This window comes from Rana temporaria, chromosome 4 (genome assembly GCF_905171775.1).
Source record: "Rana temporaria chromosome 4, aRanTem1.1, whole genome shotgun sequence".
NCBI lineage: Eukaryota > Metazoa > Chordata > Amphibia > Anura > Ranidae > Rana > Rana temporaria.
In genome coordinates this window covers 75,025,332-75,041,249 of record NC_053492.1, presented here as the reverse complement: position 1 = coordinate 75,041,249, position 15,918 = coordinate 75,025,332, and the positions used below count along the sequence as shown (strand labels likewise).

The following is a 15,918-nucleotide window of genomic DNA, read 5'->3' as shown; positions in this document are numbered from 1 at the left end:
CGATAGGAACTAACTTTCACACTTCAGCGCATTTAGGAGTTTAAAAAACAGCAACCTAAGGCGCAAAATCCTCAAGGTCATTGCTAATTATTTCTAGATAACAGAATCCACTTGATATAGCAGGATGTATCCAGATAATTGTTGATCTGTTTTAAATATGATTAATACATCTACTGCCAGTTTTTATATAGGCTGGAATTCTCCTTTAACTAGTAGAAGTCTAATAGCACTCTGATGTGCTGTCTACGGAGGACATTTGTATTACAAGAGCAAAGCCAGACGTGGCACAACAAACTATGGACAAAACAATATACATTGGTAAGACAGACTGTGCAATATAAACGTGTGATTGACAGACCCTGGAAAGACTCCAAGCTTATCCGCCAGGCTCTCAAACTATACCGAGAGGGCTGCAAACCAATCCTATCAAGAACAGTTTATGAAACATATGAAAAAACATTCACAGTCGAGGAATAGGAACAGACATGAACTGTTTAGCTGGAAGTCATTAGGGTCCTTTGTTTGAAGGGAATTCCTACCTTTTCATCACAGAAAACTTAAAAATATCCAAGATGCTGTTGCCAATAAAAAAATAACCTGGAAAAAAAAAACTTTATATTCACGTGTCCCGCCACCAGTTCCTTGATCCTTTGTTCTGTTCAAGAACTGAGTATAAAACGTTTTCTAAAATTACAGTAAAACCTTGGTTTGAGAGTAACTTGGTTTGAGAGCATTTTGCAAGACAAGCAAAATGTTTTAATACATTTTGCCTTCATATACAAGCGATGTCTTGATATAAGAGTAGCATCATGTCACAACTGAGTATAAAAAAGAAGAGAGGAGCCTCTAAGTGTAGCAATATGGTTACATTTAATGAAGGTACGACATTTAGCAACTTATTGCTACACTTTGGCCCCATACACACGAGAGGATTTATCCGCGGATACGGTCCAGCGGACCGTATCCGCGGATAAATCCTCTCGAGGATTTGCGCGGATTTCCATCCGATGGAGTGTACTCACCATCTAATCGAAATCCGCGCCGAAATCCTCTGGCGATGACGTGTCGCGCCGTCGCCGCGATGATGACGCGGCGACGTGCGCGGCGCAGTCATATAAGGAATTCCACGCATGCGTCGAATCATTACGACGCATGCGGGGGATCCCCTCGGACGGATCGATCCGGTGAGTCTGTACAGACCAGCGGATCGATCCGTGGGATCCGATTCCAGCGGATAGATTTGTTAGCATGTCAACAAATTTGTATCTGCTGGAATTCGGAAATATCCGCAGATAAAGATCCGCTGGAATGTACACACCATAGAATCTATCCGCTGAAACCGATCCGCTGAGATTTTTCAGCGGATGGATTCTATCGTGTGTATGGGGCCTTAGAAGTGCCTCTCTTCTCTTTTATACCCTGTAAAAAAATGCTTTGATATACAAGTGCTTTGGATTACAAGCATGTTTCTGGAAAATAATTATGCTCGCAAACCAAGGTTTTACGGTACTAGTGCATTTACTTACCCTACATATAAGATACTGTTGGAGGTCTACTGATATACTGCTAATGGATATTAGCCTGTCGTGCTTGAATTATGTGTTTCAAGGAGTGTACTGTGTATTCTTCTCACTATAGTGTGTAGTGTTGTGGATAAATCAGCCAATTAACTGACCAGCATAATTTTATCATTACCAAAGCCCACTAAATACCTGGATGTGTCCTGACACCAATAGAGATTGCACATTTTTACAGTATGAGAAATGTAATTAGTACCTCGTTGACATTCAATTGTATTATGCAATTGGTCTCTACATGTTGTTGTTTTGGTAACCCAAAAAACGGATCCACAATAGAACATTTATTAGGAGATCCACAACAATGATTATGGTTCCAATCCCAAAACTGGGCATTTTTAAAAGCCAATCCTGATGGAACGGCCCGGTGAGATTTCTAAGGGGTTAATCAAGAACTTCATAGCCCTCCGAGTTGCATTAACTGGCAGTCTCCAATCAAATGAAGGTTTACCAAGTGTATTTGAGCAAGTCAAATACAAAGTGGCTAAAAAGTTTACTGTGATAATTTGGCAACCACCTGTTGCTGAAGGGTCTGCATTTGAAAATTCCACCCAAAAAATAGGGGATGGATACCAACGCTGAAAATGGCATTGCCTAGCAGCTTTTAAAAATATTGTTTGCCTTACAGTATTAAAAGTATAAATCTAAAGGAAAACCTTTTTAAAATTACATCCACACTGGCATGGCAACGTCAGTAAAAAGGTCTACTTTTATATGCGTTTGAAAAAGAGAGCTACTGTATTTGAATCTTTAATTTGACTGTCCCCATTGTGGTGGATACCTCAATTGAATTTGGGTTGCTGTTGCATAACAAAAGAGAAGAATACCAGTTCTGATATACTAATCAGTTTTGATCCTTAAAGCATAGCATAGAGCAGGGCAAAATGTATATTCTAAACACATAAGAAACATTCTAAAGGCTATTGACAATTCCTGACCCTGGACGACTACGCTCAAACCTCTATTTCATCTATGAAGAGAGCCAATGATTGCCATCCAGCAAGACCAACAGTTATTTTCTGTACTTGAAAAAATTAGCTTTAATGAAAATGAATTGAGCCACCACATCTAAGGAATGGTGAATTGCAATCCATTTTTTTACTAGGGTTAAGTCATGCTTTAGGCAAGTTATCTTCTTAGAAAAGCAATATAGCTCTCCATGTCCATTTCCTACCTCCAACTACAATAATTGCTGGCTAAAATCACAAAGCCTTTAGCAGGTAAAACAGAAAACGTATATGTATTTCAAACATGTATTAAGAGTTTGACTTTAAATGCACTACACGGTTTCCATTTGCACAGATGTAGAAGGAAGCAGGTGCCCCTACTAGCCATATGTAAATGAGATGCAGAGATGAAATACGAGGCACAGGTAGTGTACTCATGGATGGAATGAATAAACGTCTTGTGAAAGGAGCCAGAGAAGAAAAGCATGTGGCCAGACAGCAGCCCATACAAGAAGCTCCATTTTAGACTGTACAGAACATGACTTCACAGTGAACGCTCAGGCCACTGAGCTGCGAATAGAAAGAGCACATTCACCGACATGCATTGATTTTTCCAGACACCAGCACTTGGCTTTCCTGTTTAAAATGCAAAGTTGACAAACAGGAGAGTGAGTGGACCTTACCTGCTTCAATGGCCTCTTGTACTTTCTCAGAGTCTGACGAGAGGTACAGGTTAGTGAGGTAAGCTTTCAGATAGCCAATGGGGCTTTTCCCTCCAGTCATGCAGAATCGCTCAATATTCAGACCTGAAACATACAGGATTTTTTGGTGAACTTGTACACAAATCTTGAGTATCACATCCCTATACCACTATTATTTCACACCAATACTAGACTTCAGGCTTGCATACCATAATATTTCAGTGCAGTCAACTAGTGGTACCATTGTTGCAGAGCACAAGCTCTCTAATTCCAGCATTCATATGTTCTCATTGTGTTAGTGATGTGTTTCTACATGAGTTTATCTGAAGATAAGACTTATTTGGATAGAGTGGGGAATGCATAAAAACCCTGACAGTTTTTTTTCGTTGTCCGGTTAGAGCAGGGGTCTCAAACTGGCGGCCCTCCAGCTGTTGCGGAACTACAAGTCCCATCATGCCTCTGCCTGACAGAGTCCTGCTTGTAACTATCAGCCTTGCAATGCCTCATGGGACTTGTAGTTTTGCAACAGCTGGAGGGCCGCCAGTTTGAGACCCCTGGGTTAGAAGATTTCACTTCACAACTTAGTGCCTATTTACGCTTCAATGGTCCCTGTAGCAAAACACACTTTTTTTGTGCGCATGTGTGTTGCATTAGGCAACCTAATCATTTTAAATGGGCTGTCAACACAACTTACCTGACAAAATATGAGCTGCACTAGTTTTTAAAACACAAAGTACTGCAAGGCACAGACCACTTGCATCTTTATGTTGTGTTTCCCTATAGTATACTGTAGCACACAATGGGCATGTGTGTTGCAGTGTAATGGATAATGAAAGGCCAACACTCTACAAAACACATAAGCAGCACATTGTCATTCGTTATCGTAGAGCATAATATAAGGCACGTTATGAAAAATACAGTATGGTGAGAACGAGCTCCCTAGCTGCCCCCACTAGAAGAATTTGCATTAACTCTTTTTGCAATGACAACTGTTATTTTGGATTTTACATCACTTTCAGTCTCAGTGACAATAGGTACCAGGAAAAATAGAGAGCAGGAAACTTCCCAGCAATAAAAACCTGACGGGGGTCTAACTTATTGCCACTCTATCGAAAACTTCAAGTTTTTACATACAATTTAAACAGTAAGAAAAGTAACAAGTAGACTGTATCGTGTATTAAGTATAACCATTCTATATACCGTAACCATTCATATAGTGTATTAAGTATAACCATTCTCCAGAGCTACCCTACCACTTATTCAACCAACCAGTGAAAAATATCCAATACTTCCATGTTTGGGCTCCCACACTTCAGTGCTTTGTGCCTGATGGACTCATTGCTAGAAAGGAACAACGCCGTGAATACACAGGGTGCATTATTAGCCTTGTGTAAGCATTCAAATGTCTCAGATACCTAAGCTTGCGCTAGAGTTTAGGGGGGCTCTAATGCCCCGTACACACGATCGTATTTCCGATGGCCAAAAATCCAATGGAATTTTTCGTCGGAACACTGTCAGACCAAATTCCGACTGTCCAAAACGCGGTGACATAAAACATTATGATGAGCCGAGAACAATAAAGTTCAATGCTTCCGAGCATGCGTCGACTTGATTCTGCGCATGAATTGTTTTTTTCTCCGTTGGAGTTGCACACAGACTATAGGAATTTCCTATCGTTTTTTTTTTTTGTCAATCAGAAAAAAATAAAACATGTTCTATTTCTAAACACCGACGAAAAAAAAGTCCGATGGGACCCACACACGATCGGAATTTCCGATGAAAAAGTCCATCAGAATTTTTTCATCGGAAATTCCGATCTAGTGTATGCGGCATAACAGTAGAATGGGATAATAGGGAGTACTTACCATGATGTGAATCCGCTACTTAGCCTACTAATGGAACTGTTACTTAAAGTACAACTTTAGACAGGAAATTAATCTATGCAAGATTATCTCAGGCTGGCTCCCTTTGCAGGTATAGCTATGTAAAACATTAAAAATAAGTGCCTATACAGTTTAAAATACAGTAATACACTGTCCAACCCGGCTCTGAACATGCTCAGTTTCTCTCCATTTTTTGCATTGTGCTGAAACACAGAGCCGTTGGAGGTCAATCTTTTGACAGCCTATAGATTTACTGCTGCTCTGGGCTTCAGTAAAATGGCAGCCTCCAGCAAGAAGAAACAGGAGCAATGCTGGAGGCTAATTACAGCACACAGTCATTTTGGTTTCATAATTATACATGTGGAATGTATGTTCCTTGCTAAAGAACATTATTTTTATTAAGCCATTATGAGTAAAGTTCTTCTTTAAATCAGGGATATAGGACTTCCTGCTAAGCAACTTTAATTTTCATTCTAACATTCATGTTGTGCAACTAGCTAAATCCCTAAATTGCTTATCAGAATCTCCAAAAACTAAGACCAATGTTCGCTGGTTCAAGCCCCATCCTTCTTTCTCTGAACCAGTACAAGCCTGAAGCATGGGGGGGGCCATGCACAGCACCAAGTCAAGAGAAAATTTAAGTCCAGCCCCTAAGCAATGTGAGAGACCTGATGAGAACGCCTGGAAAAGCTTACTGTGTATACATTCAAAAAAAGCTGAAATATTCCTGACTTCAGCTTAGATAGCATTAACACTTTATTTTCATGTTGCCCAGGTTAATCTTGAATGGCTTTTCAAATTAGCCCTTGTATTCCTCTGCCTGCATGACTGTAATAGGAATATTAGATTGCAACCGTGTCAACTGATGTCAGTGCTTTCAGTAAATTGCTGCGGCATATTTTGGTGCTATATATCAAAATTAAATACATGCACTTATGTCTGCATTCCAGAAAACCTTCAGAGGGGGGAGTCTTTGATACGTGGTAATTTGTACTGTAGAGAGGTGAGGAATCAATTTTAAGAAAATATGCTGCAGTTTGAGCAAATGATTTGAAACAGCAGGACTCAAACGCTGTTCTCATCAGAGAAAAAAGGCCTAGGCTTACTGTGTGTTTAACTTGAAAAAGAAACACTTGGGTTTGTTATTGTTCAGTGCCTGACATAGGTGTCATGATGAAAGTCTTCAGTAAGACCACCCTGGGGCAAGCCACCACTTCCTGATTAACTCCTCACTGAGCTCTATCTGCTGACCTCAAACCTACTGATCCATCCCTACCCCAGCTGCCTGTTGTGTTTCTCTCTTTCAACTTCTCACACATCCCAGCAGCAAGAGGGGAGATGTCATCATTACTCATGGCTGAGCAATCTGCACATAATCCTTCTGTTAAGACAACTGTATCAGCAGAGCTTGGATATAAGAGGCCTATGGGAGGAGGTGGCAGCCATTTTGCTTGGTGATGGTTCTAACGTGACAAGTTAAGTCTGCAGCGCTGGGATTTGAGAGTCTGTTGAAAGTAGAAAAATGTGTGTTGTCACCGGAGCCCTGACATAAGCAAATAAACATATCTACATTAAAGAGGACTGCCAAGCAGATGAAGCAGACGCGTCCCTTCACAGTGGTAGCAAATCTGAAGCTGGCCAGTTATTTATTTGACTTACCATAATGATTGATGGTGTTTATGAGCCGTACACCAACCTGGGCGTGGTTATTGGTCATCAGCACGATATCAAAGAGTTCTTCGCTATCTGGGTACAGTTCTCGTAGCTGCCCATTCACCTCCTCCACCGCCTGCATAAGGGAAATGCAAAGAGACAGGTTATGGGTTACCTCAATACAGAATCCTTATCAGCAACATGAACATGGTTTTATTTAATAAAACAGAAGATCAGTAAGGATGTGCAATAGCCCATAATAACCAGTTTCCATCTATTATTGCTATTAATATTATTATTTAAAGTATAGCTGCATACTTAGAGCATCCTGCACCCCAGCCCTCCTCCCAGGCTTAGGCCCCGTACACACGACCGAGTTTCTCGGCAGAATTCAGCCAGAAACTCGGTCGGAGCTGAATTCTGCCGAGAAACCCGGCCGTGTGTACACTTTCGGCCGAGGAAGCCGACGAGGACCTCGGCGAGGAAATAGAGAACATGTTCTCTATTTCCTCGTTGTTCAATGGGAAATTTCGGCTCGCCGAGATCCTCGGCGGCTTCACAAGGAACTCGACGGGCAAAACGATGTGTTTTGCCTGTCGAGTTCCTCGGACGTGTGTACGGGGCCTTATACTCAATCTTCTCAGTTCTAAGGCCTCGTACACATTACCGAGAATCTGGTCATAAGTGAAACGTTGTTTTTCTCGACGAGGTTCTTGTCAGGCTTGTTGAGAACCTTGTCAAGCTTTCTTTGCATACACACTGTCAAGACAAAATCTTGTCGTTCTCAAACGCGGTGACATACAACACGTACGACGGCACTATAAAGGGGGAGTTCGATTCCATTGGCGCCACCCTTGGGGCTGCTTTTGCTAATCTCATGTTACTGCATGTTAAGTAAAAGTTTGGTAAGAGACAATTTGCGCTTTTCAGTCTGTTACAGCGTGACAAATGTGCTATCTCCATTACGAACGCTAATTTTACCGAAGGTGCGCTCCCGTCTCATACTTTATTATGAGCAGGTTTCTAAGCATACACACGAACGTGTTTCTCGTTGTAAACCAGCCCGACGAGAAACGCGACGAGGAAATTGAGACTCCCGACGAGAAAAAAGAGAGCATGTTCTCTTTTTTTCTCATCGAGATCCACAACAGTTTTCTCAACGAAAAACATACACACAACCGTTTTTCTCGTCAAAAATGCTCTGCCAGCATTTTTCTTGATGGATTTTGCAGAGGAAAACGGTCGTTTGTACAAGGCTTAAGAAGTTATAACTCACTAGATTGCCTTGCTGCTTGTCAAAAACGTACATTACTATATTTTTGACACACAGCCAGGCAATCTAAGAGGAAATATTATGCTGCATTAGGGACAGGTGCGTATAAGAAAGGGGCTGGGGGGGGGGGGGGGAGGGGATTGCAGGCGGTGATGTAAGTTTAACTAGACCAAAAGTGCAGTTACATTTCAAAGTAGAACTGTGGCCAGGCTATGAATATTCAGATATATACAGTACATTATCTTACAGAGCAGTAAATACTATTTAGTTACAGTAGTAGTTACAGTAACTGTGGAGCAATTCATCTTCAGGTTTACAAGAAAGAAGCAAAGTTGTTCAGATTGGGTCTCTGCTCTTTTTGCTCTCTCTTCTTTCTGTGTTCCTACTCGGAGTAGGTAAAAGTAAAAGCCCAAGTGGATTTTCAGATCAGCTAAATACATTCCAAATGCATAAAACAAAAGGTGTGCAAAGTCTACCATTCTTTTTCTTTCAAAAGCAGCCACAGCCTGAGTATCCACTCAAAGCCTCTCCACTGCCAGCATGCTGTAGAGACGCTTGCTGTCTGTGTGAAAATAGTGGTCTCTCTTTCAAAATCAACCATGCCCTCAGCTTCGTCAAAGCATGCGTGCAGGGGACAGGATTTGAATGCTTTCTAAAGAAAACAAACTCTACAATTTTGCACACCTCTTGTTTTGATGCACCTGGAGTATGTTTAGTTGATTTAAATTGAAACTTCAGTTGTGCTTTAAAATATATATCAGGTTTTTATTTTTATTTGTGATCCCACTTGGGAGAAGGTGGGAAAGAAAATTACTGGTACTTCTTAGGCCCCGTACACACGACCAGTTTCCTCGGCAGAATTCAGCTTCCGACCGAGTTTCTGGCTGAATTCTGCCGAGAAACCCGGCCGTGTGTACACTTTCGGCCGAGGAAGCCGACGAGGACCTCGGCGAGGAAATAGAGAACATGTTCTCTATTTCCTCGTTGTTCTATGGGAGCTCTCGTCCCGCCGAGCTCCTCGGCGGCTTCAGGGCTGAACTGGCCGAGGAACTCGATGTGTTTGGCACGTCGAGTTCCTCGGCCGTGTGTACGAGGCCTGACAACAGCAATGAACAGTTCAGTCGCTAGTACAATCAGCCTAGTATCCAAGACTACCTGTCACAATAATTTAAAAAAATGATGGTTTACAGGCCATCTACTGATTTTGAAAATGCATCCATTAGCATGAGCTACCATAAATTTATGGTTCCTGAGATTATGTTTATGGAACGTATAATTCACGACTTTCTGATTGGTTTGTACAGATTTCAAAATATATATTAAAACTTAAGGTCCCATTATAATTTACAAACAAACTGATCCCAGTTCAGGTGTTGGTGACCCCAACCTTTAACAGGTTTGTCCATCCCAATCTGTCAAATCTGTCTGTGGCTGAACTTCTTCCAGACTATAGTAGGGGGTTGTATACATGTAATCCTTGTATGATCACATGTACCTTCCAAGCCTTCTTCTATCCAATCACATATCAATTACCCATAGACAATGTGGGCATTCTACAGTATCTCACAAAAGTGAGTACACCCCTCACATTCTTGTAAATATTTAATTCTAACTTTTCATGTGACAACACTGAAGAAATGACACTTTGCTACAATGTAAAGTAGTGAGTGTACAGCTTGTATAACAGTGTACATTTGCTGTCCCCTCAAAATAACTCAACTCAGCCATTAATGTCTAAACAGCTGGCAACAAAAGTGAGTACACCCCTAAGTGAAAATGTCCAATTTGGGCCCAAAGTGTCAATATTTTGTGTGGCCACCATTAATTTACAGCACTGCCTTAACCCTCTCGGGCATGGAGTTCACCAGAGCTTCACAGGTTGCCACTGGATTCCTCTTCCACTCCTCCATGACGACATCATGGAGCTGGTGGATGTTAGAGACCTTGCGCTCCTCCCACCTTCCATTTGAGGATGTCCTACAGATGCTCAATAGGGTTTAGGTCTAGATACATGCTTGGCCAGTCCATCACCTTTACCCTCAACTTCTTTAGCAAGGCAGTGGTTGTCTTGGAGGTGTGTTTGGGGTCATTATGTTGGAATACTGCCCTGCGGCCCAGTCCCTAAAGGGAGGGGATCATGCTCTGCTTCATTATGTCACATTTCATTTAAAAAATGATTATCAGAGGCAGTAAGTAACCCTGATCCCAGCGCTCAATCTATATGTGTAACCTGCACTTTCAGCCGATATTATAAAATTCAAAAAACAATATAAAAATATATGCCTAACTAAAAAGCAAGGCATTAACAGCGCTTCATATGAATAACATAAATTATTTCTCATATAATGCAGTAAATATAATGTAAATTAATTGTTTTACAACATATATAAAACATGGGAGACAACATCAACTTAAATGTCTGTCATTCCACTAAAAGTTGGCATGTAAAGAGTGGTGCCAAGAACCTGCTCCTCCTAATGACAGGTCAGTGAAGTGAAATTCATATAATCAAGGCGTTTTAGTGTGCTTCTGATCCAAAGAAGATCTTATTTTGTGAATCATTAGCTGCTACACCTGCACCAATCCACCTTGTACACACCCCTTTGTATATCTGCTTACCAGAGGTAAGTATTGCCAGGGTCTGTAGATTCCTTCGAAAAGCAAGTCTGCAGTGCTTTTACTGGAAACTTAGCTCTCCTTGACAGGAACGGTTCAATGAGGTGGATATATCATGTAAGAATACAAGGGAATGCTTTCCATAGTGTCAAACTGTTTATTGTAATAGCCAATCCCCCCACACACAAATTATGATTACAACAAAAATATTAGTAATCCAGCATGTCACAGTTATAGCATCAAGCTCACCGCAGATCGAAGTTCCAAACAAACACAGTGCATGTTGGCATTCATGGTTCCCTCAATGAACTGTAGCTCCCCAGTGCCAGCAGCACTCATGCAGCCCCAGACCATGACATTCCCACCACCATGCTTGACTGTAGGCAAGACACACTTGTCTTTGACGTTTGACACCATCTGAACCAAATAAGTTGATTTTGGCCTCATCAGACCACAGGACATGGTTCCAGTAATCCATGTCCTTAGTCTGCTTGTCTTCAGCAAACTGTTTGCAGGCTTTCTTGTGCATCATCTTTAGAAGAGGCTTCCTTCTGGGATGACGGCCAATTTGATGCAGTGTGCAGCGTATGGTCTGAGCACTGACAGGCTGACTCCACACCCATTCAACCTCTGCAGCAATGCTGGCAGCCCTCATACGTCTATTTACCAAAGTCAACCTCTGGATATGACGCTGAGCCCGTGTACTCAACTCCTTTGGTCGACCATGGCGAAGCTTGTTTTGAGTGGAACCTGTCCTTTTATACTGCTGTATGGTCTTGGCCACTGTGCTGCATCTCACTTTCATGGTCTTGGCAATCTTCTTATAGCCTAGGCCATCTTTATGTAGAGCAAGGATTCTTTGCCATGAGGTGCCATGTTGAATTTCCAGTGACCAGTATAAGAGAGTGAGAGCGATAACACTAAGAAGTCACATGACAACGAGGAGGGAAAAATTGTTAATTGGGCCCAATTTGGACATTTTCAGGGGTGTACTCACTTTTGTTGCCAGCGGTTTGAAATGAATGGCTATGTGTTAAGTTAGTTTGAGGGGACAGCAAATTTACACTGTTATACAGGCTGTACACTCACTACTTTACATTATAGCAATGTGTAATTTCTTCAGTGTTATCACATAAAAAGATTTAATAAAATATTTACAAAAATGTGAGGGGTGCAATTACTTTTGTGAGCTACTGTATATATTACCTGATTATCTACATATTATGGCTAAAAAGGACCTAATCTGCCCAATACTTGAGAGGTCGCTCGTGCAGCTTTACCTTTGAAAGTTTATCTGTCAGCTGTGGACATTCAAGCACCCCAAGGGCTTTCTAGTTATGACAAAGCTTTACAGGAAAAGACTGACTGGTATGCAAAACTAGAACTTTCTCCAAGGCTGGATGCAGAGAACATCAAATGTCAGATATCTGTAACCATCACCTGCTCCTTAAACATCTTTAATCCCAATACACAGTATGACAAAAACTTTCAGTAATGAATTCATTTTTACAACTCGGAAAGTCCCCAAATAACTGTTTTTGGGAGACAAATCAATGGCTGTTCTCACTAAAATAAGAATAAGCTTGTGCTGAGGTAGCCTGTGCATGCCCTTTTCCTCCATTACCTAAACAGGAACACTCAGGCCTCGTACACACGGACGGACCGTTTTCAGCGGACATGTCCGCCCGGAGATTTCTGTCTGATGGTTGTACACACCATCAGACAGAAATCCGCGCGTAAACAATATGCAGGGACGTGGCCGCGCTGTCGCCGCGGCGACGTGGGCGGCCTTGAAGTTCAAAGCTTCCACGCATGCGTCGAATCAGTACGACACATGCGAGGGATGGCGGTCGGTCGGACATGTCCGGTGAGTCTGTACAGACGACCGAACACGTCCGACGGACAGGTTTCCAGCGGACAGATTTCTTAGCATGCTAGGAAATTTTAGTCCGCTGGAAAAAGTCCGCTCGGCCGGGAATCCGGTCCGGTCGGCTGTACACACGACCGGATCTGTCTGCTGAAACTGTCCGTCGGACAAATATCAGCGGACAGATCCGGTCGTGTGTACGGGGCCTAATAAGAGCAGATTTCTGCTGCATAGAGCAAAAGGTGGGCCAAAAGTTCAATCAAACGGTTGGATCATGCACACAACTTTGACCATTCACTGATGTTGATTGTTACCTTCACTGGATATACCTACCTTACCTTACTTCTTTTATTTTTTTACTTTTGCTCTGGATTACATCGCCTGTGCCTGGCCTTAGTCCCCAGTTTCCCAGCGAAAAACAGAAGGTCAGCACAGGCATTATAATCCAAATCTTGTAAACCAACCATTAAAAAAAAATTCAGCAACTTAAAAGATTGGTTACCCAGCAGATACAGTAAATTCAATTGCAGATTATTGCAAAATTCTTGAATGCCTTGAATCTTACAGAAGAGTTTACTAATCTTTTAATAACATGGCAATGAGCAGTAATATTTACTAACACACAAAAAGCAGAGATCATCCCTGTACTTTACTGTAGTCAGGCTAACAAAGAAGAAACTTTTACTTATTACCGTATATACTCGAGTATAAGCCGAGTTTTTCAGCACATTTTTTTTGTGAAAGGGTTGAAAGGGATACACTTAGCTGGATTCAGGTAGATCCACGCATTTTTACGGCGGTGTAGCGTAGCGTATTTACGCTACGCCGCCGTAAGTCAGAGAGGCAAGTGCTGTATTCACAAAGCACTTGCCTCCTAAGTTACGGCGGCGTAACGTAAATGGGGCCGGCGTAAGCGCGCCTAATTCAAATGGGGATGAGGGGGGCGTGTTTTATGTAAATGGGTGGTGACCCGACGTGATTGACGTTTTATGCGCCGTCCGTGTACATATCCCAGTGTGCATTGCTCCAAAGTACGCCGCAAGGACGTATTGGTTTCGACGTGAACGTAAATTACGTCCAGCCCCATTCACGGACGACTTACGCAAACAACGTAAAATTTTCTAATTTCGACGCGGGAACGCTGGCCATACTTAACTACTTGCCGACCGCCCACCGCCGTTATACGTCATCACTTTAGAGATGAATATCTCGGTAACGGTAGCAGCTGCTGCCACAATCGAGATATTCATCTCTTCTGTGGGCGGCCGTGTTAACGATAATGGCGGTCTCCGCGGCGAATCCGCCGCGAGATCGCCGTTATCGGTGGCGGGAGAGGGGCCCCCCCCCCTCCCGCCGCTGTTCCGCGCCCTCCGCCGCTTACCGGAGCCGTCGGTAGCGGCGGAGGAGATCGCGACCATCCGGCAGCTGAGCGGGGACGAGACTGAAGGAAAAATCTCCTTCGCCCGTCCCCATAGCTCCGCTGGGCGGAAGTGACGTCAAAACGTCAGTCCCGCCCAGCGTCTTAAAGAAACATTTTTTTTTTTGTCATTTGAAAAAATGACATTTCCAAATTTTTTTTTTTTTTTTTTGCATTTAAGCCTAAATATGAGATCTGAGGTCTTTTTGACCCCAGATCTCATATTTAAGAGGACCTGTCATGCTTTTTTCTATTACAAGGGATGTTTACATTCCTTGTAATAGGAATAAAAGTGATAATTTTTTTTTTTTTTTTTTTTCAGTGTTAAAAATTGTAAAATAAATAAAAATAAATGCGAAAAGCAAAAAAAAAATGTTTTAAAGCGCCCCGTCCCGACGAGCTCGCGCGTAGAAGCGAACGTATACGCGAGTAGCGCCAACATATGAAAACGGTATTCAAACCACACAAGTGAGGTATCGCCGCGATCGTTAGAGCGAGAGCATTAATTTTAGCCCTAGGCCTACTCTGTAACTCAAAAAATGCAACCTGTAGAATTTTTTAAACGTCGCCTATCAAGATTTTTAAGGGTAAAAGTTTGACGCCATGCCACGAGCGGGCGAAATTTTTAAGCGTGACATGTTGGGTATCATTTTACTCGGCGTAACATTATCTTTCACAATATATAAAAAAATTGGGCCAAATTTATTGTTGTCTTATTTTTTCATTTAAAAAAGTGAATTTTTTCAAAAAAAAGTGCGCTTGTAAGACCGCTGCGCAAATACGGTGTGACAAAAAGTATTGCAATGACTTCCATTTTATTCTCTAGGGTGTTAGAAAAAAAAAATATATAATGTTTGGGGGTTTTAAGTAATTTTCTAGCAAAAAAAAATGGTTTTGTCTCGTAAACACCGACTCTGAAAAACAGGCCCGGGGCTAAAGTGGTTAACATTGACTAGGCCAGCTATTTATTCGACTAACTTTACGCCGGAAAAAGCCATACGTAAACGACGTAAAAAAAATCCCCCGGACACACGTACGTTTCTGAATCAGCGTATCTAGTCATTTGCATATTCTACACCGAACTCAACGGAAGCGCCACCTAGCGGTCAGCGTAAATATTGCACCCGTCGCTCGTATCTTAGCCTAATTTAAGCGTATCTGTTTTCCAGAATACGCTTAAATTTAGGACAGCGTATATTCAGAGTTACGTTGGCGTATCTACTGACACGCCGGCGTAAAGCTACCTGAATCTAGCTATCTGTGTCCATATTGTTATATTTTTTGGATACAACATTCTGTTTTGATTATTGTTACAGTGTATTGTATTATGCAGCAGAGTATAGTCATGTTTGGTTTGCTTTTTAGAAATGTGAAGTTATGGAGGATGGGATTTTTTATGCATTTTTTTTTTCTATGTATTTTTAATGATATATCAACTGGTGCTAGATTCCAGGCACTTTGGGGCGGTGCGGGAGCCGTGTATACACCACATCTAAATGGAAATCAATGGGCAGCTTTGCCGAAGCGCCTGCAAAGCACTTTGGCAGCAGCGGTTCGTGGGCGCTTTTAACCCCTTGTTAAACAGTTGTTTGGGGTTAAAACGCCCCGTGCAGCGCCAGTAACGCAGCCCACACCCCAGTGAGAAAGGGCTCCACGTAGCCTGTGCAGAGAACACATCTATGTTGTGAACAAGCACGGTACACTCGTATTATAGCACAGAGCAGGTAAGGGCTGCCTTTTCTATTTTTTTTTTTTTATGTAGACTTCATTGTCATTTTCATTTAAAGAACAATATTACTTTAAAATTCACCTCCTAACAGAAGTCTAATATAATATGAAATTCACTTATGTTATCTAATACAGGTCAGAGCTTGCTGCAAGGTGTGATCTCCAACTGAAATATTTGCACAAAGTCCTGAATGACTAGGCAGCACCTTTACTGCATGAAGTAAAAGTCATTGTGATGCTACCATTTAATCTCCCA

The 15,918-nt window shown here is 42.0% G+C and overlaps 1 protein-coding gene across 1 annotated transcript in view; it reads right to left on the bottom strand.

Annotated features, from left to right (window-relative positions):
* Nucleotides 1-15,918, bottom strand: part of LOC120936309 (cytosolic 5'-nucleotidase 1A-like) — a 64,649-nt gene that overhangs the window by 19,871 nt on the left and 28,860 nt on the right. The window contains exons 3-4 of the mRNA XM_040348553.1: nucleotides 6,768-6,897; nucleotides 3,208-3,330 (exon numbers count right to left, since the gene is read on the bottom strand). Coding sequence (XP_040204487.1) covers nucleotides 3,208-3,330; nucleotides 6,768-6,897 — 253 coding nt within the window. The remainder of the gene's footprint in view (nucleotides 1-3,207; nucleotides 3,331-6,767; nucleotides 6,898-15,918) is intronic.